We start from the raw sequence: 25,512 nt of genomic DNA, 5'->3' as shown, positions 1-25,512 counted from the left end.
AAGGGAGATGGGCTCAAAGGGTGCAAGACCAGGGTGCCGGTGGGCTGGCTGGGACCTGCCTTTCCTGCGCGGTCCTGCCGGGCTCGGGGCTCTTGCAGCGGGGGACGTGTGCTGGGGGCTGCCCTGGGCGAGGCTGCCGGGGGAGAGCCCCCGGCCCCTGGCAGGCCGCGGGCCGCCGCCCGCCGGGGAGGCCGCGCCGGGGAGGCCGCGCCCGGGAGGCCGCGGGCGGGCGAAGGGAAGCGGCGGTTCCCGCCCCGAGCGGCCGCTGCATGTCAGTGTTGCGCCGAACAACGGCAGCGTGCGGCCGGGCACGTCCTGCGGCTGAAGCCTCTGAGCTTCGCAGAGGGTTTTCTTGCGCTGTACGGAGATGGAAACCGGTAAAACGCGGCGCCGCGTCCCTCACGGCGCCTGCGGCCTCCTGGCGAAACGCAGACGCGCTGCTGGGCTCGCAGGGGCACGAAGGGGGATTTTCACACCCGGGAAGCGGAGCCAGGGGTGTAGCCGGCCGGTCCCAGACACCCCGCCCCGGGCCCCTGGGTTTCTGGCGGTGTCCCCTCTGCCTGGCTGCGCCCGCTGGTCTCTGCAGCGGGGACCGAACCCCCTGTCCCCCCCGCGCTTGGGGCCTTCACCCGAAACCCGTCCCGCAGCAGGTCCCTGCCAGGTGCGGGAGCGCAGGCTGCGGCCCTGCTTTTATCGTCCTTTACTCAGTTTCTTGTGTTATATCATACATTTCCCTACTCGTTACAGCGTATCAAGCATCTGCCATGTGCTCATTAATTGGTCAATTACTTTATTTATATGCTAAACATTAGCTAAAGCACCAGTCATTACCAGCATCATGGCTGTGTTGTGCATTTCTTATAGGCTCTATGTGCCTTATCCTCGCCTTGCCATCAAGGCCGGGGTGCTTTCGTGGACCCCTGTTAACCCGTTGTGGACCAGCCACCATTCAGCCCCGCTCCTCGGCCCTGCGCAGCCCGCGGTGCCTGTGCAGGTCCCCGCTGTCGGCGAGCAGGGCTGTAAGCACCTGCTGCGTTTCCCAGCCCTTCCTCAGAGCCGTCTCCCTTTGGCTTTAGCTCGTTTTCTGCTGCTGCCTTCAGCTCCTCGCTGCTGCTTTCACAGCACCTAAACCTAGAATAAAGACAGCCCTGAAACTGCAACAAAATAGATGATGGGAGACTCCCCTGTAACTGTCTGCCGGGGCAGGCCAAGTGCCACTGCTCATCCCGGTTTCAAGCCTCGCCTGCTGCTACAGATTGGCTCCGAGTTCACCTTTAGGTGTCAGTTCTGCCTGCTTGCTTGGAGGTGTCAACAGCCTCTTCACCAGCTGGAAATGATGCGCTGCTGGAAAGCCTCTGCTCTTCCTCAGCTCCGCTCTCCCCCCGCCCTGTGATCCTTCGCTTCTCACGGTGCCTTCCCTGCTCCTCCGGCCCCTCCTGCGCTTCTGATTACAAGTTGCTGCAGAGCAGGATCTTGTCCTCTTGCTCCTCTGTAAGATGTACTGTCATCCTAAACTGCCATAGCCATCATAAATAATTTAGGGCTAACACTTCAATGTTAGAAACTGCAATAAATAAATACTCGGTGTGTGCACGAAGGTTTCATTACCCTGCCCTTCGTGTCAGCCTGTGGAGGCTCCGCCACCCAGCGCATCAGTCTGCCCGTGCCACGGCTTCCAGCAAAACTGGCAATGCGGGTGCTTTACCAACTGCACTAAACAGCAGCTACCCGTGGAAAGCCTGGTAGCTGGGAAGGGGCAGCGGTTTTGCTGTTACACTGGCTCTGAGATGTGCATGGCAGATCCTTTCCTCCAGCTCCTCTCTGGGTACCGGCGTGGTGTCCGGCTGCTCCTCGCTCGCGGGGCAGCTGCTGCCGATGCCCGTGCCGCAGCCGGGGGGAAGCTGGAAAGCACTTTTGTTGATGCTGTCGCAGTGATGCTGCCACGTTACAAACCAGTCTCAGTCATTCCTCTATTGATGACTGATGAAATAAAGAAAAGAAAGCCTGAGCACAAGCTCCAGAGCAGGACTGGGGTGCTGGGGGGCAGGAAGGATTTTAGCCAAACCTGCCTCCCATAGGGCACCACACAGGAGCGGGTCCCACCATGGCGGTGGGGCTCCAGCTTGGGGCTCCCGGGCTGGGCGAGACACGGCAGCGGCCGCCGCGACCCCACCGGTGTTAGCCCATGGCGTAATGTCAGCCTGGGCCTTTCCGCAGTCCCAGTGCCGCGGGAGCACCGAGCGCAGCTCCGCGGCGTGCCAAGGTGCGGGCGCTGCTGCTGCTGTGGGCACTGTCCTCCCCGATACCAATTTTAGATGTATTATGTTCTGAGTTAATATTACTTCGAAATTTATAATATCCATGAAAATATTATCTCTGTACTTAAATCCTTTAGTTTAATTGAATAGAGCTATCATTATCCAGAGCTTGTTTATGTATTGCTGCATGCAAAATAGAGTCAATTTTCCAGACTGAGATGATGAATATGAGCACCAAAGAAATTTTGTAATTTAATTTTAATAACCATGACTTATTATTATTTTAATAACCATAAATAATAATTATTTTAAAAAAATGTTGCAGTGCTTTGCACAAAACCTTGGAAGGAAAACTATGCCTTAATAATACAGTGGGGGTTGTGTTACAGCTTATTATTATTTATTTTGTTGTCAGATGTGCTCTTTGCTGTGAGGAGGAGCTGCTATGGGTTTGGGGGTTTTTTTAGGTCTGAACCTGAACACTGTTGAGGTCCTTTTGCTCCCACTGATGGCTCTGGAAACTGGATGAATTACTCTGAAATTTTTCCTTATATTATTTCCCCCCTCCCAAAAGTCTAGAGGCAAAGTCACTTTGGGGAGTGTTCGAGCACTGTGTTCCAGGGCTGTTGCGTGAGCTCTGCTGCCTTTGCTGCAGTGTATGTTGCAAAGTCCAGGTTTTGGCCCAACGTGCACCGTCCCTGCAGCCCAGGGAGGCTCCGGGCCCCACCAGCCCCAGCCTGGCCCGGGACGGCAGGACCCGCTCCCGTGCCTTGTCCTCGTGGCCATGGCCCCGCGTGGGGCTGTCCCCACCCTGTCGCCACCCGGAGCCCGGCCAGCTGGGCTCTCCCAGCTTGCTGTGTGCAGCCGTGCCGCTTCGGCCTAGCCGTGGTCAGCCTGATGCATATTTATTAGCAAAACTTAACACCCATTCTGCTAGGATCTGGTGCTCGGTGTGACCCCAGCAGCGCAGCACCGCACCGGCTGCTCATGCAGGGCCAGGGTTGGCTATCAGTCTGGCATTGCCGTTGTGCTCGCATCCTCCCAGCTCGGCACTGGGGCTCCGTGGGCAAATTAAGCCCTGCTTGCAGGTGCGTGTTTTGGCAGGTACGTGGGGAAGGGAGCACCGCTCACCCCCGTGGCCCCGTGGCAGGGCTGCGTGCGGCCGTCAGGCAGTGGGGAGCGGGTCAAGACCACTCTCTAGAAAAATGCAACCTGCCCATTTTGGTCTGGATGTTGAGCGTGAAATGAAGGCTAAAGGACAGAACAATATTTTTTTCATGCCTCCCTGCATTTGTTGTGTGGGCGCTTTACATATAAATAGGCTCATTTCAGGGAGGGGTCCCCCAAGGCCAAGGTGAGGGAGCCACGCGTCCCTGCCGCCCGTGCGGGAAGGGCTGGCCCCGCATGCGGAGCCCTGCGGTGCCGAGCACGGCACTCTTCTCACCCCCAAAACAACCTGAAACCTTCGGCCTTGTCGGATGGTTTAGGGTCAAATAATTGCTCTTCATTGCTCTTACTTCGCCCTTGCTTATTCCTGAGCTTATTTTGCTGTTGCTGAAGACGTGCCTGAAGACACGCAGGTGGGCTCAGCCCCTGCGTCCCACCGCTGCGCTCACGTACAACAAGCACCCCGGCTGGCGGCAGCTCCGCAGGGAGCAGGGCTGGCTCGGCAGCCCCATGGCCGGGACCCACGGCCGGGCACCCCACACACATTTTTCCCCGGACCCAGAGGCACCACCGTGGGGACACTCCACGCGGCTCGTCCGGTTGGGTTTCAGGGTGTGCTTTGGCCAGCAGGTACCAAACTGGTCGCTCAGGTCCCACGCCTGCACGCTCCTGCCTGGGACCTTCACTGTTGGACTTCTCTTTTTCAGGAGATGATCTTTACATCCCCAGCCTTCCGAGTGAAGTCTTGCGCCGCTCCAGCTCAGCCCCAGCAGGTGCCGGGCGCTCGCAGGGAGGTGTCACCCACGGTGGCCCCTGGAAGGAGCCCAGCAGGAGCTGGTTTCTGAAGGGGACCACCAGGCTGGTTGGGCCAGGGGTACCCCCAGAGGGGCTGCCCCTGCCAGGGTGCGATTTGGGTGCACACCGGCTATTTAATACCGGGATTACTTCCTATGGTTCACAGTTTGTGGTGACTTGGAAAAAACAAACTGTGGCTGAGGTGAGCTCAATAAATTAGAGTCGGGATTAGCTGAAATGTTGGGTGAAGATTTTTTTTTTTTAAAGTATTTTTATTAAAGTATGTTTTTTTTAAAGTATATTTAAAATGTGGGAACTGCAGGAAAATAAATCTGTATAGCCAACATTTGAGGAATTTATTTACCCACGCTGCTGCCCAGCCCAGGGGCTCGGCACAGCACCTCCCGCCCCGGCCGCAGCCCCGGGGGCTGTCCCCTGCCCCTTCCCACCCCTCCCCACAGGGTGCCCTTCAGACCCAGCCAAAATCAAACAGCTTCACGCATCAAGAAAAAAAAAATTAGTTTGTTTGCAGGGTACCGAAGCAGAACTATGTATTTCCCAGCGGCATCCTTAGTTCAACGTGTGGGCATCGCATCGTGGCATCTGCGGGACCCAAGGCACCACCCGGCCCCAAACTAAATACCTGTGGGGCATCCCAAATAGAGAGGGACAGGCTTGCGGGCCACAGGGACATCAGCAGGTGGGGCCTCTCTCCTCCAGTGAAAAGATCAGCAGGCTCTTTATTTTTTTTTTTCTTTACAGTTTTATTTACAAAATGTATTAAAACTCTTTGTACAACACCTCATTAAAATGAGGCTCAGTAATTGATGCCCACACATGCAGTTTATGCTTTTACAGCCATTAGTTTGCTTGGCAATTTTTCTGCTCACTGAAGTGCAGTTTCAACGACCAAAAATAGGAACTTAAATTACCAAAAAAAAAAAAAAAAAGGAGAAAAAAAAGAAAAGAAAAGAAAAAGGAAAGAACCCCCAAATCCCCCAAAGCAAAACAAATGAAAAAAAAATACCGAAACAAATCATCGTGAGACTACTGCCGAACTTCCGATAGCTTGAAGTTGGTAGCTGGAATTGGTAAGCACTCAACACGTTTTGTTTTAGCTTTACATGCAAGTTTAAAAAATATCGAACCATTTACCAAACTCCCTTCACTGGTGTGAAGCCTCCACTCTTAAAAATTGATTTGATAAACATACATCTTTTATACAGCGTTTAAGAAAAATGTTTGTTTTAAATACAACTCATAACCGCACAGCTTTAGCTCGCCCTTGCTGGGGACGTGATCGCGTTCAGAAGTTGAAAAAAAAAATCACAGTTTCATGAAAAGAAAATGAAAACAAAACAACAATTTTTTTGTCAATATGTTGTTAAAAACTTGAACAATAAATTATTCTCCTATGAGCTTTTAAAATGATTTTATATTACATTTTGTTGGAAATACTTATTTTTAACAAGACTTTCCCCATATAATCTTTTTCTTTTTTTTTAAATCCTATTAAAAGTTCAAATCTATCATCAGCAAACTAAACGCCTAAGGGTCAGACTGGTTTAAATGAGTTTCTTTTTCATTGTATGTTACTGATGAAATAAAACTCTATCGTAAACTACGGAAAATACATATTGTCGATTAGAGGTAATTAGTATGCAGATATTCCATTGAAGATTTCCCATGATTGACAATATGTTTAAAGGTGGTTTTTTTTTTTTGTCTTTTGCCTTTTTTTTTTTTTTTTTTTTTTTAGGATGAAGTTAAGTCGTTTCCAGGCAGAGGTTCAAGGCTGAAACGCTGCTGCGAAGACGTTGGATGTGAGTAATAGCGAGCCCCTACCTGTAGCAGTGTCGGCTGGAGCGCGGTGTCCTCTTTACAGAGGGGACAAGGGCAGGAGCATCCTCTCACCAGTAGCCATGAAACAAGAGTCGGCAGGAGCTGATATAATATAACAGTACTAGCAGGAGTCATGTTAGATCGCTTAATATTACTCTGGAACTGCAGCTCTAATTTGAATTACTATCCTCTTTCCTTACTTCTGTTTTAAAATGACCATTACCGAGAAGCGTTAGCTGAGCACAGTGCTAGTCGTGAGAGAACTGGGGTGAAGCGGAAGCAGGCCTGGGAAAAACTAACCTGCGCTTCTCTTGCTTCATTGCTTGATATTAAACAGTGAATTAAAATGCAAATGCACAGCAAGAAAAGAGATATATGGTCTGAACCTAAACAGCAAGTAGCTTTTCTTTTTTTTTTTTTAAAAGCCACCCAATGTCATTTTAATAAAGCACCTGTAGGTATGCCTGATGATAGGAAAAAAAAAAAAAGGAATGCAATATTTTCTGCCCACACTTTAGCTACCTTGTCAAGAAATTAATTTACTGATCTGGAAGCAAGACATGCAGTTCCACAAATTACTTTCTTTTGGATTTACAGATTCACAGTCATTCACCTTAACTGGTTTTAATGCACGGATTCTTTTCTTCAGGTGTTACACCTTTTACTGCTATACAGAATCGCTCAAATTAGCTGGAGAGTTTAAAGTGGCTCGGAAAAAAAAATAAAAAATCACACCACTGGTAAGTAAATACTGAAACATCTTGACATCAGCTCATACAAGCAGTGACAGGCCAGTCCGTGTTCGCACGCAGCAGATTTCTGAGGCTTTGTGTCAGGAGGAGTTTCATAATTTGATACGATTGGGGTGGCTGATGAAACCGGCTGCGGTTTGCTTTCAGGACACAAGTTCATTTACTGTGCAGTGGTATCAAAGAATGGCTTTTGTTGCACTGATTTTTTTACAAGAATTTTTTTTTCACATACTAGTATCTTGTTACCAGTCCTTTCCTTTTCTTTTTCTCTTTTCTCTTTCTCTTTTTTATTTTCTCTTTCCTTTCTTTTCTCTTTTCTTTCTTTTCTTTTTTCTTTTCTTTTCTTTTCTTTTCTTTTCTTTTCTTTTCTTTTCTTTTCTTTTCTTTTCTTTTCTTTTCTTTTCTTTTCTTTTCTTTTTTCTTTTCTTTTCTCTTTTCTTTTCTTTTTCTTTTCTTTTCTTTTCTTTTCTTTTCTTTTCTTTTCTTTTCTTTTCTTTTCTTTTCTTTTCTTTTCTTTTCTTTTCTTTTTTCTTTTTTCTTTTTTCTTTTTTCTTCTTTCAAGCAAAGCAAGAATATTTCGGTGATGGTTTGCATTGTTATGAGTCTCAGAGTCTTCCATAAGGCACTGAAGGAAAAAATATAAGTTTTTCCTATTAAAAGTACATTGCACCATCATCAATACGTGTCATGCCTGACACCTCAGAGAGAGTACGACTGGCTCAGGTGGTCCGAATCCGTGAAGTAGCCACATTCTCTGCTGCTTCTCCTCTTGCGTGCTGTCAGGGTGAGGATCTATAATAAAACCAGAAAGATTTCATCACTGCCCGGCAGCGAGGGGCAGGGAGGCTCAGCCTGGGGGGAGGCACAGTCTGTGGGCGATGGGCTAACCAGGCTTTTCCAGAGTCGCTTTACAGCAATTCAACTCTACTTTTCATGCTTCAGAAATCATGATTTCTAGCGTAGACTTTTTTGTTCTATTGTAGATTTTTTTGAGACTTCCTAAAAGCACTTACCTGACCTGATTATAGCTTAAAAAATAAAGGGGAAGAGGTCGCTAGCAAGAGAGATGCGAATTCTGATTACGGTAACTTTTAAAGCAATTAACAAAATACTTTTATATCTACTGAACTAGCACAATGCTGGAGAGAGGAGTTACTCACTTCAGCATGAAGCCAGCTATCACTGTGTGTAATATAGGATGGTACCAAGCTTACTTCTGTTCAGGGAAGAAATTTAAATCACTTATACTCTGCGACTGCCACCAGACGATGTTTCAGAAGCCCTTTTGCAGAAGTCTGCTGATGCACACAGCAAAATATCACACACAGCTTAAAAAAAAAAAAGAAAGAAAGAAAACCCAGAGGGTTTTAGTTCCCGGCCAGTAGCCGTACCCCTAGATTTTCACACTTTCTGTGCCGTACACGTTGTAGCCTTCTCTGTACGTAGCGTAATTCTGGGTGTTGGTGGCGGGAGCAGGTTTGAAGTTCTGCGTGTTCTTGGTGAGTTTCATTCGCTTGGACTCGGCCCGAGACTTGTAGCAGAACTCGATCAGTGCCACCATCATGGCCAGCCCGAGGCCTCCGACAAGGATATAGAAAACCCCAGCAACATTGCTCAGGCTCAGGGCGCTTGTCTTGTCCTAAGAGAAACGAGCCACGCCGTTAGTTTTGCTGCGAGGAGCAGACAGACAGACAGACAACAGGCTACTTTGCACTTAGTCCTAGCTGGAGTAACTACACTCATGGCGTTTCGCGTCCCACTCATGGGTCAGTGCTGTCCCCCCCGTCCCTGGCAGCCCGGGGCCGCGCAGCAGTGACTGCTCCGTCTCCCACCCTTTGGCGGGTGAAACCCTGGCCGACTCCAAGGCAATGAGATTTTTTTTTTGGCCACTGACTTCCCCAGGCCTTCGGCGTCCCAGAGCAAACCTGTCTACGGCCGAGCATCTCTGGTGGCAAAGGCGCCTTGGGAAAGCCCTGACGGGGAAAGCAGTGGCTGCGTAAACCAGCAGGTTTTACAGAAGGCCATTATAAAACTAGAAAAAGAAAAACCCAAACCACTACACACTTGGTTTGGGTGAATGTAGGTAAAATTATTGAGATGCTGCTAAACTTATCTACCTTTTTTTCAACAGTTAGGAAAAAGAAAAACACCCTAGGAAGATGGTCAGTTACTTTAAGGTCAAGCAGCAGAGCCCTAAGCTAAACTAGCACCTCGGTGACCAAGGGGGAGCGAGTTACTGAGTAAAACCAGTCAAGGTAACAGAAAAAATGCTGACCAGGGTTTACCTTCCTTCAATACATGTCAGATGGGGGGAGAAGGCTTGCATTTTTAAAATCAGGATTCTGTAATCAGATTAAATAGAGCTGCAACCCTTTTGCTGCTGCGCGGGCCGGCTGGCTGCGTGCAGGAATCGGTGCTGGCAAGCATGGCCCCTGGCTGGGTGGCCACGCCGGCCCAGCTGGACGGGCAGATGCCAGAGCAACCTGCAGCAAGGGCTGTGCCCAGGGAAGACACTTGCTGACGGAGCTCGGTTTACGAGTAGCTCCAGGGACAGCAAAACTTGCATTTAGACAGAATAAAATACGCTCTACCTTGTAAGTGTCTGTGTGTTTCACAGGCGGTTTGGATAGATGCAGTTGTAGCAAACAGTCTGCCATTTAAACTAAAGATATTGCTCATTTACACCTCTTTTCAATTACAGTTTCCTTCTGCAGCTGCTGTGCATTCAGATGTCCCATGATCCCAAATTTATCTCGTACAACAGCTACAGGGTTGTGCCCTAAGCAACTTCCAGTCCAGCTGAAATCAATGGATTTTCATTATTGGCTTCGATGGAACTTGAAATTGTCCTCCGACACTGAGAGGGTGCTTCCAAATTATAGTTTTCTGTTTGAATGATTATAGAGAGCACTTCCAAAGGCACCAGGGGAGGTAGGCACTTGACTGCGACTGATTTCAGCTGGAGCTGCATTTCGCCTCCTCTTGGTGCCTTTGAAAATGTCCTTTACTCCAACAAACCCAGCACTTCTGCAGTGTTTTTCTCCTCAATGGCTCTATAAGCATTAAAAAAAAAAAAAAAATCCCCTGTGTTTTCTTTTAACTGAATGGTGTAAATAAATATTTCCTGCAATTTAAGTGGGCAGCTTCTGGGTTGATGCCCCTGGCAGCTGAGGGGTGGGATCTCCACGGGGGTCTACAGCGGTCCTGCACGAGGAGCTGCTGGAGCCCGGCTGGCCCTGCAGCACGGCTGGCCTGGGACAGGGCGGTACAGCAGCAAAATGGTTCCAAGCAGAATAAAAAACCAATATACAGGATTTATGTAATGAGTTACCAATAGTATTTCTAGATTTTTTTTGTGTGTAAAGTCAAACCAATTTCAAACGGAATTGGGAAATAGGGCAGGAAGGGCGGTTTTTTCCTTATCACGGGTCTGTCCTGAAATTGTCCGCCATTAGCAAGCATGTGGCTGTTTCCCAAACTGACATGTAGAGAATCTAAGTCACAATTTTGAAACAAAAATGTGTTTTTCAATAAAATTAAAAATAAGAAAAGATGCTGGCCTGAATAATACACATTGACTGTGCTGAAACTTGCACGTTTACATGAAGATACCAGCTTGGGAGGCTTTGGGGGCTTCTCTTTCCATGTTTTTCTAGCAAAATACTCAAATAGTAAAACATACTTACAACTACAGCCTGTTACTGCATAAAAGAAAAATGCTGTCACGTTCAGAGACTTAATTATTTTTTTCTATTCTTTTCTTTCAACCTTCAAAATGTAAATATCAACTTTTGAGAGTCATTCTTTGTATAAACAAACAGTGGGTCAAAATGTGATTGCTAATCAGTACAAAAAGACCTTCAGCGACTGACCTTACTTCCGGAGTCCTTGGCTCCACATTCACCCTTATCGTACCACCATTTGTTTTTCAGCTTGTCTAAGATGCCTTGTTCACTGAGTTTCAATACTGCAAGGTTTACAGGAGTTCTTCACGTGGGAAATAACATAAATAACATTATATTATGTTATTTTATGTTATTCAATCTTTAAACTACTTTAAAACTATACAAAGCGATAAAGCAGGGTTCCTGGCCACAAAGTATTTACACTGCAGGCAACTGGATCATCCCCTTAAGTTAATGCTAGAGCAACGCTATATTACCAGGTCCTGCCCATATCGCTTTGAGTAATCGGCACTCACTGTTAAATGAAGGTAGCAGAAACAAAGCAAGTCCAATCTCCCAGTTTGGTACAATCACAGGCATTCACAGTAGCTTTCCGGATTATGGTGGGTTGGATCTAGCAGGACCCCTTGTATTGCACTAACAGACAGCAAGCCCCACAAACGAGCAGTCGTGGCTTCTTACGGTGAAACCCTGCTTGCGGCCCCAGGCCCCCGGGCAGCCCCTGCACCCGGGCAGGCTCTGGGGGGTGTGCGTGTGCGTGTGCGTGTGCGTGCACGCGTCTGCAAAGCAAAAAACCCCAGGGTGGATGTCGTGGAGGGAGTTTTTGCCAGCCGTCACGGCTGTTTCCTGCCGGCGGTGGTTTCTCCAGCGCCTGCAGTTGCCGCTGCAGGGGCCGTGCTCGGAGGCACGGCGCAGCCGGCCGCTCTGCCCTGGAGCTGCTGCATCCCCAACTCTGCCGGTCCAGGGAACTGCAGCAGAAAATAAGCAAATGCAGACCTTTATGAAACAAATTAGTGAACACGGAAATGCCAGCTGAAAGCGCCCAGGGTGGGAAATGTTGGCAGGACGACGGGAGCTGCTGACTGTGGTGCTGCCAAGAGCCCGCAAGCCCGGGGGACCTGAGCTCACCCGTCCCTTCCCTGTGGGGAAGCGGTGCCTGAGGAGCCCTCAGTTGTGTTTTGTCATTTCCATTTTCTCCTTGTGTGATGTCTTGGGGTTTTTCCTGCCCGTATTCATGAGACAGGCTCCCTGTGTTTGGGACACCTTCAGCTCCTGCTCCTGCTTGAACAGCTTTGATCCCTGCTCCGTGGCTGTGTGGGGCAGCCGGTGGGGAGGAAAGGGTCCTTCGTCCTTATCCTCGATGACGCTGTGCCACTTTGCATGGGATAACACCAGGCAGACACATGCACGGCTGCCCTGCAGCATGCCCCGCTGGGGGTCCATCCACACCCGCGGTCAGCGGAGGAGACGCAGGAGCTCAGCCCACGTCTGCCCCGGTGCCAGCCTCACTTCTCGCTCTCGCTGCTCCCTGCCTCTCTCCCACTCCTGCCCAAAGCGCATGACTCTCTGCAGAGCGGAGGAGACTCAGGAGAAAGGGCAGCACGACCTATACAAAACACCTTCATTATGAGTTTAATTACATGGCGGCATTTAGGGAAACGTCCACAGGCTGGGAGGGCTCACAGCCCTCGAGCAGCAGGAGCGGCCCAGCCCTGCCATGCCCGGGGCAGGCAGATACTGGAAGAAGCAGCTGGTGAAGAAACGTCCCGTTCCCTCATCTGCCAAGAAGCTGCCTCCGAGATGGCCGTGAGATCTGTTGGCAGCTGATGGTGAAAGGCGCTGCCCTCGGCTGTGCTACATGCTCTTCGGGAGGAGAGCGGGCGTGAGGTGCCACCGCGGAGGGTGCCAGCCCACGGAGGGGGGACAGGCTGCGCTCGGCCAAGCCTGGACAGGTCGTGGGGGTCCATGAGAAAAATGTGCATGTTCAAGAGCTCCTGAGCCGAATGCCCCATGGGCTGCACCAACGTGACCCAGCGTGGTGTTACCAAGGCCAGCAGGGAGGGCAAAAGCAGGGAAAAGCCATGGAGGTGGGGAGAACCGCTGGTCCCTGGTCCCAGCGGCAGCGATGCCGGCACTGCCTGTGCCGGCAGAGCTTCCCGGCTGGCCAGGCAGAGGCAGCACCGCTCCTCCTGGTCTGCACAGGGCTCGGTTTGACACCAGCCAAGATTTTATTTTCGTAAAATGGCTATTTTTAAGCAGCAGCTGTAATCTAATTAAGTATCAATCAGGGAAGGCTGTATGCACTCAGCCGGACACGACCGACGGGCGGCGGTGAGAAGCCGCACGAGACAGACCGTGTTTGCTGGCTCGGCTCTGGCAGCAGGCACGGAGCCCCTCCACCAGGAGCTGGCAGCATCATACAAAGCCAGCTGTATCGCAGCGACGTTTGCGTCCACCTATAGGCAGGGCTATAAAATATCAACGGGATCAAAGCATGCTCCACAGACACTGCAAACGCCCTGGGTGCCGCAGGTAACGCCCCTGCCCCGTTGGTTTACGCCAAGGGGGACCGGCCAAGCCAGCCCCGCGGACCCTCCTGGGCATCCGTGTTGTGACGAGGCTGCCCGTGACACCCGGGCAAATGCGCTCCAAGAAGCCACGCGTGGTTGCAATGCAAGTCAGTGAAAGCTCAGAGCCTTTCCCTACCCGTTGCAAGCCCCAGCAGAGAGAGTGGTGTGGATTATTGCTTAGAGAACAGTGCTCTCATTTTAAGTTTCATTTAAAAACTATCCAACTTGGGGAGATTTTATGCAATACATCTCTCCGCTTTGAAAAGCATTGTGCAGCTGAGAATACACAAATAATAGGGAGAAGGTTATAAACACCTTTTCCCCTATCTGCATATTTTATTGTGCAAATTTTCCCCTCCCCCCAGTCCTATTCAAACACTATTTTTAATTTGCATGCCTTTATAAACCCCATATGGAGTACAGAGAATTTGCATAACATCCAATACATTATAGATTAGCTTTCACAACATGATACAGTATTGGGAAATGAGGAGGCTTAACATGCTAATTAGGGCGCTTTATTTTTTTTTTTAAAGCCAAGATTGCAGTTAATTGCGCACACGCAACTGCCAAAAAAAAAAAAAAGTAGTAAACTAAAATTATCTTAACTAAACAGATGGGAATTTGCCTAAACTGGGGTTTTCGCTATAGTTTGTCACGGTCCTATTCGTCAGGTGAGGTACTGCAATACCTCAGCCCGGGTAGGAAAGAGTCTGTCCGTCTGTCCCGGCACGAGGAGCGGAGTGGGACGGGCAGACAAGTGCCGAGGAGCCGTGCATGCTTCAGGCCCACCGACCCTTTGCCGGTGGAGCCGTCACCGTGCCGGGGTGGCCCCGTGCCGGGGGCTGTAAGCCATCCTGCCTGGCGTCAGGGCTGACTGCGGGCGGCCGGCACGAGCTGGGCAGGTCATGTAAGGGCTGGGGGAGGAAAGTCTGACACGAAGCAGTAGCTGGCACTTGTCCTCCCCTTCCTTAGCCCGTCCCGTCCCCCCAGCATGCGGACAACCTGGAGGTTTGCCCGAGTGAGCTCCCGGCCTCCCTCAGCTCCGCTATTTTGCTGGCCGGGGCACTGGGACGAACAGCGTGCACCTGAGCGAAGCAGCCCTCTCAACGCGCTGGAAAAGGCACCAATTTGTGCTTCACAGATGGAGCGCGAAATGCAGCTTGTTTGATCAAAGTCCTAAGGAACAATTTTGCCTGCTTCCGGGAAATTAATCCCGAGACCTCTTAACGCGCGAGCTGCTGCCCCGCGCAGCAGGATTCGAGCGACCTGACGGTGGGAGAAGCCGCGACGCCTCTGCAGCCCCTGCTCCAGCGCTTCACCCGCGGGGACGCAGCGTGGGCTGTGCGGGAGGGACTCCTCAGCTCCCAGATTCCCGTGTTAAGTACATACATTGAAAAGTGAGCCTGGCTGCTGGTACGCTTTCCGATTGCTCGTCTCTGAGTAGCTGCCTAGCCTTGTTCAATTTGATAGTCAGAGTCAGGCATGGCGTTGGCCCAGATCCTGATGGAGGTGCAGAAGGGCATGTCTGGATCGTGGTATTTTTGTCGCCGAGCACTCGGCAGTACACGTGGAACCTCCTCCGTACCGTGCCTCGGCTTGCACCTCAGCCCGTCCCAAAAAAGGCCCTCGGCAGCGCCAGCACCCTGCCCACACCGGCAGGTCGAAGGCTACCGAGTTGCAAAGTGCTTTGTTTGCTGTCACGGGGGAAGCGTAGGGCTCTTCTGGGAGCGAGGGCTGTTGGCTGTAGGAACAGGATTTTTCATAGCTTGCCCTGGCACTGTTTGTTTGAGCAGGGATTTTTTTTAATTGCCTTAGAGGCAGAGGAACGGAGAGAGTAAATGACTCGCCCGGGTCCCACGGGAAGGCTACGTCCCAGCTGCCCACCCGCCTCCCCGGCCAGCTGTGCCGCCCCAAAAACGTTCGAGAGGATCATTTGCTCAGTTTCTGGGTCTCTCTCTCAGAAGACTTCCATTTCCTCATCTTTTTCCTGGGATAATTTTGTGCTTTCCAGCTGCTTCTTTAATTAGGTTGCTGTTGTTGGGCTGTACAGGATATCCTATGAGGTCCTCAGCCCTTTCCCAGGTGGCTTCAGCTGTTTTTCCTCTGCCTTTAATTTATGACGGGATTCTTTTTCATCTCCCCCGTGTGGTTTCCAGCCCAGCTCTCTAGTAGTTCGGTTGCTTTTACCACAGTAAAATATTCAGAGGTTTGAGAGCTTGCGCTCTCTTGTTGCGCCCTGTACACCCAAGAAAACAAGCTGAGGCAATTAAGATCTGGATGTCAGCGTTTCGGCTGTCATAAGATGGTATTCTTGGGCAGAAACTTGCCGTGTTTTTCTTACCATAATGGAAGGATTTTTTTTGTTTGCTTTCTTGTGCTTTTCATCCAGATGCAGTAGGTTTGGCTGATCCAGGCTTAACCACGTGAGGTTGGATCTGTTGGGCAGCTTTACCAAATGCCGCTAAGTTTTTTTTTTGCTGACATCTACAAATGACGGGAAGACTTGAGTCTCGAGTAACACCACCAGGTGCCTCATACTGAATAGTATTGCCCCCAATGGCAAATTAAGCCATTCGCTATGGCTGATTTATTTAAGAGAGGCACGACGTTAAGAAGATCTGTGCCCATCTATTCTCACAGGCTTCACTTTATCAGAGTCTGCTGCAAACATGATTTTACGCCTGGGACAGAGGTGGGTTTTATCGGTGTTTCAGCAGTTTGGTTTCTCTGCTCGCCTGTTAGAAGACCCCGCTTGGGTGCTGGCAGCATTCCCTTCCCCTCTTCAGCCATCAGTTACTGCTAGGACACAAGTGGTGCCAGTCTTTTTCCAAATGCAACGTGGCACCATCTCCAAGGGAACCTCGTCTTCCCTTTGCCTTGTGGCCCTGGGGCCCCCTCCCTGCTGCATTTCAGCCCCTCTTGGTGCGGGACGCCAGCCCCAAAAGTGCTGCTGCTCCCCTTGGTGCTGGTGGTCCCAGGTGACAGGACGATGCTGACTGAGTAAACTGATTTTTGAAAAACGATGTGCGCTCACTCATTAAAATCTCACCCCTGAACTAGGTCCCCAAAGCTTTGGGTTCAGTTTAGAAATCCTGGCCACCTCTCCCTCCAAATTCAGGAATCGCTACAGCACTTCTTTGTCATGAAGGTGATCTTGCATAAAATACAGCATCACTTCCAGGATGAGCATGTTCCTCACGCTGATGCGTGAGATCATCCCTCGGAAGAAAGAGCTGCTATATGCTCTTTGTAGAGCATCTATTACATTTCTATTTCATTATTATCTATTTTCCATCCACACCATTAATATGGAAAAGAGGGAACGTGATGACGCAGAGCCCATCTGCTCTCTCTTCTTACTTCTCTTCAAGACACCCTCACCCTGTCTGAGGGACTTCTTGCCCTGCCTCCTCTGACCACAGCACCAGTTTCAGGTTAGTTGCAGTAATTTTTATCTCCATTGAGAAAACTGATGGCATTATGGTATTTCTTTCTGGCCAGAACGAGTTTGAAGTGGAAGAAAAGTAAATTAATAATAAAAAAAAATTAGTTCTTTAACAGTCCCAAATGTGAGAAGGTATAACTTCTGCCCCTCTCAACTTATAAATCGTAACAGGCTTTTAATTTGATTAATTACCTTTTAGGTTTATTTTCATGATTTCACCTGCACCTATATAAAGTAGACAACCCGAAAACAGTTACTTTTATCTAGTGCCACCACTCTAGCTTCTACCGGCTTAAGAAAGAGACCCAGCAGACTGAAGTCCCACATACGACTGCAAAAGCTGGCCAGGTTGCTCTTTTGGCAACCTGATTCCAGTTACTGGCCATCGTGTTTGTGTGCCGGTGCTGCAAACAGGACCCTTCCCTGAACAAACTCGGGCTGCGCAGAAGAGTCTGAGCAGCTTCTTGGGAAAGTGCTGTGAATTTGTTAAAAGAACATCCCGATCTTGCCAGGAAAGGGAGGTTTTCAGGCAACGAGTGATGGGATGTACTGTGGCTAGTGGCTCTGTAGCCCGGTGTTTGGGTTGGTCCTCACAAGTGGCAGCAGGAGATACAAAGAGCTGGTGCCCACTACAGGTGAGATTTAGGAGCAAAAGTCACTTTGGGACTTGAAAATCTCACCCAATAATCCATAGAGTTTCGTTGGCTGTGTGTAAGTGGTGTTTGAGTGGCATAAAGTCTCAGCAACACCGTAGTTATGTTTATTACTCGCAATCAATAAAGATTTAAGTGGTGATTGGAACAGCTTTGGATAATTCACATCCCATTCTATGCTCTAATGGATGTAATATAAATGTTATACCCAAAAATGATCATTGCCAAGGAGAGCAAATGAACGCGGCAGACAGCACGCTGTTCCCTCAAACCAGATGAACCATTGCTCAGAATTAATTTAGAATTTTTAGATGCAATCTTTCAGAAAAGGGAGCTGCAAAGAAAGGGTGCAACAAGTAAAGGCTCTTTGAAGCCCTAATTAAAGGGCTTCCTCGGAGTTGCGCAGGACGGGGTGGGCAGTGCACGGGTTGCAGTGAATCTCCCAGGCAATGGGGCTGACCTGGGCTGACCTGGCACCTTTTGCCATCTGGGTTTTACAGACTACAGACTGCAGGTGTTCCTCCACCCATCATCAGCTGGTTTCTGATGTTCCGTAGAATATTTGGTGTACAGGGTACAGTGGGGCATTTTCTCAGCACTGTTGCTTGCAGCATCTTCGGAGTCCAAATGTAGCTTTCTTTGGGGGTAGAAGGTGAAGAAATCATCCAGGAGCTTGAAGGAAGACCAGAATAACATCAGCAGTGAGAGTTCCTCTCTGGTCTTGAAAATGTCCTTTCTCCACCTGTGCCCGGGGCTGAGGCCCAGGAAAGCAGAGAACAAGCTGCAGAAATGCTGATCAGCACCTCAGCCCGGGGAGGGATGCCCGGCTGCCCGGCTGGCTCGGGGGGATGCCAACCGCCGGGCAAGAGCTCCAACCACCGCAGCTCCACTGCTCTTACGAGCGGTCCGCAGGCAGGAGGGCTCGGTGGCTTCTGCAGCGCGACGCAGGCAGGACGCCTGCATCCCCAGCGGCACCGGGGAGGGATGTGTGCCATCTCACCCAGGGACAGAGGGTTCGCTCAGTGATGAAGCTAAGAAATTCAAGGCCAGTGGCAACGGGGATCCTCCTCACAAGGCAGATGGACGCTGGCTCCCAACGTACGGTAAACATGGCCAACAGGAGCCCCGTCCATTGCAAACGGGTCTGGCTAGAAGGCCAAAGACACGAGTTCCCGATGTGCTTAATACTGCATCTGCCACAATGCGAAATCCTGCGTGGCCACTAACGTGCCCTTTTTCATTTTTTTCCCCCGTCAGTACAACATCAGATGCCAAATAACTCTGGTTGGAGAAGCACTGTGGAAACGCAGGCACACGTCACTAGGGACGCGGTATTTACAGCAAAGCTGTTTGTGTTTTAATGTACCCTGGCACTGGCCGTTTGGGTACGTCAGGGGAGGCAAAATCACAGCGCCAAAGGCACCCCTGGGCTCCGGCTGTGTCACGCCGCAGGGGTGCAGGACAGCCGTAAATCTGGTCTAATCTCTGGCTAGGCCAGGTTTATGGCTGATTTGTGGGATCGGAGCAACAAAAAGCCGCAGGAGGTTTCTGGCAAACCCGGCCCTCTGAAGACTGCAAGATTGATGAAGCGTGATGTCCTCCCTGCGAGTCAGCCCGCGGCCCCTGCCGAGCACTGCAGTCAGACCCAGAGCTGCGTCCCCTGCAAAGGGCTCTTCACCCTCCCCTCCAAATCCCAGGGACGTGAAGGAGGCGAAAGTCCATGGTGGTACCAGGTCTTGGTTAGTACATTATAAAGTGTTTCTTGACTTGTTCTATTTTTAATCCCTGCTATTTTTACCTAATCCCTTTAATTTAGGAATCCGGCATATTTAGAGCACTCTCACTTCTGCAGCAGGAATTTTTCTCTTGTTTCTTATGACTTTTTTTCTCTTGTTTCTTATGACTTTTTTTCTCTTGTTTCTTATGACCAAAGCTGTCCTTGCTGGCTGGAGCATCCAGCTGACGTCAGCACGACCCAACCGACAATGTTGTAACGTCAAAGAGTTTAGACATCAAATGTTTGGGTTTCTAAAATCCACCTCATAGTGTCAGAGGAAAGGCAAGTGGACTAAGGCGCAAAGAAACAAGCACGTTCTTAATTCAAAATGCTTCCTAAGATCCTCTAGGGTAAAACTACTGAAAACACTGAATTAATTGTTCCTGTTGGTATCACTGGCAAATCTCCACTAACTTCAGGGGAAGCCGAGTGTGAAGCTTGTTGCAGACATGTGGGAAGCGTCACCTTTACCATGCTCCGAGAGGTAAATATCTGAAGGGGACAGGGAGAACGACCCCCAGCGACTGCACCATTGCTCGGCACCGAGATTTCAGCCCCGTGCATGCAGCACTGCAGAGAAACCCCTCAAAGCCACACAGCCCCCAGCCGGCCCGCGCGGGCGCACGGCAGCACGGGGCCCTGACAAATGCAGAAATCAAGCCCGGGCACTCTGCTTAATTTGACAGGATACCATAAAAATCTCCCTAACAACCATCTTGGTATCATGAAAATATGAAGACAGAAACAATCCAGGAAGAGATACCAAATCCAGCATTATTCTCTAGAGCGCGTTGCTTGAGGTTAAAAACCCATCTAAATCAAATAAGGCACTTTATTCCCCCAAGCTCTATAAATCCCAGCCTGATCTGTAACTATGGAATGGACTTTTTGTCAGATCTTGTTACTGAAATAACTTCTGACTAGATACAAAACCTGTGGGTGAATGCATTGTCCAAGTGCTCTGCTCTTCCCGAGATCAGACCTATCTGCCTGTCATAATGTACCAATTTAGCAATGTCTCCGTGCCACAACTTCATGTTTTGCTACACACCCACGTGTGAGGGATGGGGAAGATCTGGGATGGAAATAGGCTCGTTATTAAAACCCACTATGTTTGTTTCAAGCCTAGAGTTATCTGGTACTTCAAGCAGGAGTGAACAGAGCCCTGAAAATGTGGGCATAAAAACATATGGTCACTGACTATTCCTATTTGTTACCTTCTGTCTCAAAAAGTGATCTTCTGTATTTCACACTGAACATTTAATATTCATGGAAAAAGCACCAGGCATTTCTTAATGAGGAATGAGCACTTGGTTGCTCTTTGCTCCCATTTCAGACCTGGGCCATTTTTTCCCTGCCCTGTGTTACCAGCAGTTGCACATCTACAAGATTTAACATTTGAGGGATTGAAATGCTTTATGGGTGGGCAGAGGAAGGGATAAAAGCAAAAGCCATCTAGTTTGAAAAGACAAAGAGCTTTCAAAATCAGAAGATTAAAACTTGGCGCCTCAAGCCCCATCTATCCCCCAGCCACCTAAGAAAGACACTGCATGTCGATGGCTGGGATAGTGCCCGGAGGCATCGGGCACAGCAATAAATCCCCTGGCAGAAGGACCTTGTTTTTCCTCAACAGCAGAGCCAGAAGCGGTTCCCGTTGCTCAAGGCGCCGAGTGCCCCAGGACTGCAGCTCCCCGGCTGCCAGCGCTGGCCGTGGGCTCATCCGTGGCCATCACCCACAGCTGGGCTGGGACCTTCAGGAGGTCACCGCACATTTTGCCTCTTTTGTGCCTTTTGGTACTGAACGGCGTCATGGGATGGCAAAAATCTTATCTATGAAATAGCACACCATGTAGTTTTTAAAATTTGTTTACGCTGTGACATTGCCAGCAACAGAGCCAGCGGCCGTGGGAGGCGGCGACAGGCGGTGGCTTCTCCCGCCATACTGACCCGGCGTGGCAGCTGCAAGGGTGGCTTCTGCTCCGAGGGCATTGGCGACCCCTGCACAGGCACACGGGCTTGCAGTTCTGCTCTGACGGCAAATGCCTGTAAACGCGAGGCTTTGCAAAGGGTGCCCAACACAGGTTTTGCAATGGCCATTTGAATGCTATGCAAACGATCTCTCAGCAGAGGGGTTTTTTAGTTACTGCTGAGTATTTAGTAGCTGCCATAGTTCTCCACAGCAGAACTTTGTTCTAGTCTTCATTACTGTGTTTTTCCATAAATAGTGTTCTTTTGGTCAGTTGAAGGTTTCTTGCCTGTTTTTTTTAGAGGCGGGCTGGAGCAGCCGCTGTATCCTTGTGGAATCGGTGGGTTTTTTCCTTGCAGTAACTAGGTATGCCTTTTAAATTCAGGTGTTTTAACTGATGCTGTATTTCCTGCAACATGGAAGACATGCAGAGATGCCCGGTGCCACTGTAACACCTACACACACTCTGAATACACCTGCACGGAACCAGACGTGTTACCAGCTGAGACTGCAAGTTCCTTCACTCTTTGCCGAGCGTCTGCAGCTCGTGTTTGGCAGCAGCAACTGTCTCTAGGAAAGTATATTTATATGTTTCATAAATGTAGCTCAAACAAATTAAACTCTGTACTAACAGGATCGTAATTTAATAGAAGTGCCAAGTGCTAATGCAATAATACATGCCTATTGGCTTAGGAAATGCAAGCCATAACAAGTCATTGTAGTTCATTTACAGCAGTGCCCGAGACTTGAGGTACATATGTGGCGAGGGGATGGGAGGAAGAGCTACTTGAACCGGGAGGCAGAATAGGGGAGGGCGGATACTTAATGTCATGCTCAAACCTACAACATCTGAAACAGCAACGGGGATCTTTCCTGTCATTGCCTGGATCCTTTCTAACCTGGACGGATAGAGCAAGAGACTCAACTTACCTGGCGTGCAGGCTATCCCCTCACCTTCTCTTTCTCTTGCATCTAGACACATCCATTTTTCCCCCCGTCTTCTATGATTTATTTTCCTCTCGGGACGGCTTCTTCTGCGACTCCTGCTCTCGGGCTCCTCAGCAGGCTGCAGGTAGGTGCTGCTTAGTCCAAAGGCTACACAAGACATTCAAAGAAGAGCTACGTCGCTTGTATAAAACTAGAGGTGTCCAACCCACGATTACAGTGCCGGCGAGCGCAGAGCAATCCACCAGAGCAGCACAAGTGCCTGCGTCCACCTGAGCTCAATGCTGAAACATTAGAATTACTTTGAAGAAGAAGAAGAAAGGCATTTACTTTCCCTTTGTATGTTAAGTGACAGCAGTTACCATTAAAGAGGAAACAGCCGAGCCCAGAGCCCCAGGGAGATGTTCAAAGGAAGGGCCCTGCTCCCGCTGCTGGGAGCCCCACTTCCAGCTGCTGGTTTTCCTTTTTTCTTTTCCAGTCCCAAGGAGCTCAGCCTCGGCTTTTCCCATCCTGATGCTTACAATGCAGGATAAATTACTCATGCAAGCAATTTATGGAAATTAACTGTTCAGCGCCACAGGTATTATCAAAATGAGTGCCTGAGTCACAAGTCTTCCTCTAAGACTCCTTGTGGCCGCAAAGGCAGGACGTCGTGTCACTGCACGAGGCCCGGCTCTGCTGCGGCTGACACCGCGCAAGCACGTTTCCTTGCGCACTCGGGTCCAGCTCCGTCAAGGCAGCAAAGCTAGTCCCTGCGATGCCAAAGGTGACACAGGCAAAACAAAACGGTTCCCAGTTCTTAGATGCCAGCCCTGACTCCACCAGCTCCTTCCCAGCCTGGGCAACCTGCTCGTCCCAGGTTCTCGTTCTGAGCCTGCGAGTTACAGTCCCAGGAAAATACCCTCAAACAATCTGCACAACAGCACAGACGTTTCTGCAAACCAGAGCAGGCTCTCTGCCCTTCTTGGCAATGCTCTAAGCGAGTTGCTCCGATGAACTCCTAGAGCATTAAGGCTTCATTATTGGCACAAAACATACACAGTATTATTTCCTAATATGCTATAAAGTAATAGCTGTCAATTAAACAAATATTCTGGTGTCTTCCTTTTAAAGTATTATTTTGCTTTGTCACTAATTTGCACAATACAATAATTTCATATTACTTTCCTAGCTCTGAGCATGAATTAGCTCTGTGCTACTATCACTGGCTCTGACCAGCCATTTTATCTTTTTCCAGCTCATAACCCAGGCCTATAGAATGGGTGGCAAGTAAATTCATGCTGATGAACATAATTTCAAACAAATTGCTCAAATAAATTGCGCTGCATCTTTTTAAGATAGCCATTTCCCCAAATGTTCTCTTTAAAGCACAACACGTTTGGCAATGGTGCTCTTTAGATGTCAGGTATCATCTAAAATAATGCATAACAGATTTCTTCTAAAAATATGCCACTTAAAAAAAATTATGCCGCAAATGCTAACGGCTGTGCTGAAAATGTATCAAAGCAAAATAGCACAGAGAAATGGGGGAACAAATCCCATCTGCTAATGGCCGCACTCACAGCTCGGAAGGGCTTGGGAACGTGATGCTTTATGGAGCATGGCTCTGCGGCAGAACTCAACTAGCACACCGGAAAAGTAATCCTACGATTAAAAAGAAACAACTGAAAAATGAAGTAGTATTACAACGCATGTCATTTCACAGATGTACTCCAAAAGAGATATCAGCCTAAAAAAGAATATATTAACGAAATTAAGTCAAATAATTAGCGAAGAATCTTGGCATGTGAAGTTGGCGAGATGCTGCATTCAAACAATCTCCTTCTGTGTTGGTTGTCATTAAATGTTACCGTGAAGGTATAAGAATACAAGAAATGTATCAACAGCAGAACTATAGAAATTTATCTTAGCAGAAAATTGTTCCTATGCAACTGAATAATTAGTTTCACTTAAGTCACTCAGCCTGCTACCGCCGTCTGCATCCCCTTTTGTCTATTCCTTGTTAAATTCCTATTCAGCCATCACTCAGCTCTGAGGTGATAGGATTGTATAATAAACAAAATAATTAGTTTCCAAACTCGTAATACACTGTGACATATTTCCTGGATTATGGTTTTTTTATAACTGCTATTTTGCATTCTCTCACGATTGAGAACGCAGCTCACACGTATAAGGGAATCTGAAGACGGTATAATTTTGCCATGAATCCAACGGATGAAACTAAATTCATGCTCATTTAGGAGAGCTAAGTGAACAAATTTTGATGCACATACCAGAATGTCTGCACCAGCCAAGTCAGCCCACACGTATTGACATGCACCACAGACAAATTACATATGGATGGAGCACGATCCCCTTCGGCCTTCTTAAAGGACCACTACCGAATAAGTCCCTTCGCCAGGGCACCGACAGCCAAGATACTGCAGGGCAGACCGGCACCCTCTGCTCCGCACCATCGCTGGCATATACTGGTAGCACTGAAAATGAGACATATGTCAGCTGAGGCCTTTAAAACAATCTCATTAAAACAGCACAATCTCTTTAGTCTTAAATTACAAGTGGACCCCAGGAGCATCGGATGCTCACAGGACTAAGCTTACGGTCTGTGTAACCCAACAGATGAACAAACTTGCAGGAAGTCAATTGAATACCTTTTCTTTTTCCCGCTGTAAGACTCAAAAGCCTTGTGAAATTTGAAGTCACCGTTTAATTTTCCAATGGCGATGAAGATAGGATAACCAGAATCAGAATCACAACTCAGAATCATTCATCTCCAAGCACAGGCGAACCGCATGCTAAACCGCAGGGAGGATGAGCACGGGAGGGCATTTTCTGGGTGACTGGGTCCTTTGTGGTACAACGATGGGCACTGGCACAAGCAAACGGGCCGCATACTTACCTCTGGCTTTCAGCCCAAGCTAGAATATCAGACTGCACAGAGGAATTCAGCTTAAGAAACTGGCACCATCAGTCTGCAACGACTCACAGCTACACGCAGCTCGTTGGCAGCAGGTACGAAGCGACTGATTACAAACTCGAGGCGGCGATTTCCCAAGCCTGGGTCTCTACTGGCAAAGCTAAGAGAGGTGGTCTGTTAGCTTAGCCGATAGAGAGAGCTGCCCCGAGTGAGTAACGGTCCCCGTGCCGCCCTGTGTGACGGGGTGCAAGGTCTGCATCTCCACCTGAGGTACCTGCACTACCCCGTCCCCTCCGGTTCCCCCCAGCTACCACCTCCTTTCAGGAAAAAGGGAAAAAAAGAACAGTTTTGAAGCGACTCCTCTGAAACGCTCTATAAATGAAGCTGCGTTCATATAAACAATTAACCGGAGAGATGGGATGAGATGACGAGGGCAACTCAGGCTTCTGGTGGGAGGATGGAGAGGAGGAGAGAGAGGCCGGCAAGACTGTTGGGGCCGTAGCGCCCGGAGGGCAGCACCGGTGCTCGCCTTCCCCGAGAGGGCAGAGGGGCTCCCGTGGGGCTGGGACGTGGCCTGAACTCGGCCTTAGTGGCTGACGATGGGGGTCTGCGCTGCCAGGAAGGCATCTGCCTGTCTGCTGCAACGCTGCGGCATCGCAGCCTGCAACACTCGGTGCCTACAAAACGCTACCTCAAAAGAAAAGCCACTTCGTAACAAAAAAGCCCTTTGATTTAC

The 25,512-nt window shown here is 49.3% G+C and overlaps 1 protein-coding gene across 5 annotated transcripts in view; it reads right to left on the bottom strand.

Annotated features, from left to right (window-relative positions):
• Nucleotides 1-7,344: 7,344 nt before the first annotated feature.
• The window catches only part of GRIA3 (glutamate ionotropic receptor AMPA type subunit 3), a 155,593-nt gene continuing 137,425 nt past the window's right edge, over nt 7,345-25,512 (bottom strand). For 2 of the 5 annotated variants that reach the window (XM_075513185.1, XM_075513188.1), the window contains 2 exons: nt 8,206-8,453; nt 7,345-7,606 (listed from right to left, as the gene is read on the bottom strand). In XM_075513185.1, coding sequence (XP_075369300.1) covers nt 8,208-8,453 — 246 coding nt within the window. In that variant the 3' untranslated portion in view covers nt 7,345-7,606; nt 8,206-8,207. Of the gene's footprint in view, nt 7,607-8,205; nt 8,454-10,686; nt 10,802-25,512 lie in introns of those variants that run through there. The other 3 variants (XM_075513186.1, XR_012777304.1, XM_075513187.1) reach the window with 3 other exon arrangements.

This window comes from Mycteria americana, chromosome 10 (genome assembly GCF_035582795.1).
Source record: "Mycteria americana isolate JAX WOST 10 ecotype Jacksonville Zoo and Gardens chromosome 10, USCA_MyAme_1.0, whole genome shotgun sequence".
Taxonomy (NCBI): Eukaryota; Metazoa; Chordata; class Aves; order Ciconiiformes; family Ciconiidae; genus Mycteria; species Mycteria americana.
The sequence above is the reverse complement of the archived record's forward strand: the minus strand, read 5'-3'. Positions and strand labels throughout refer to the sequence as shown.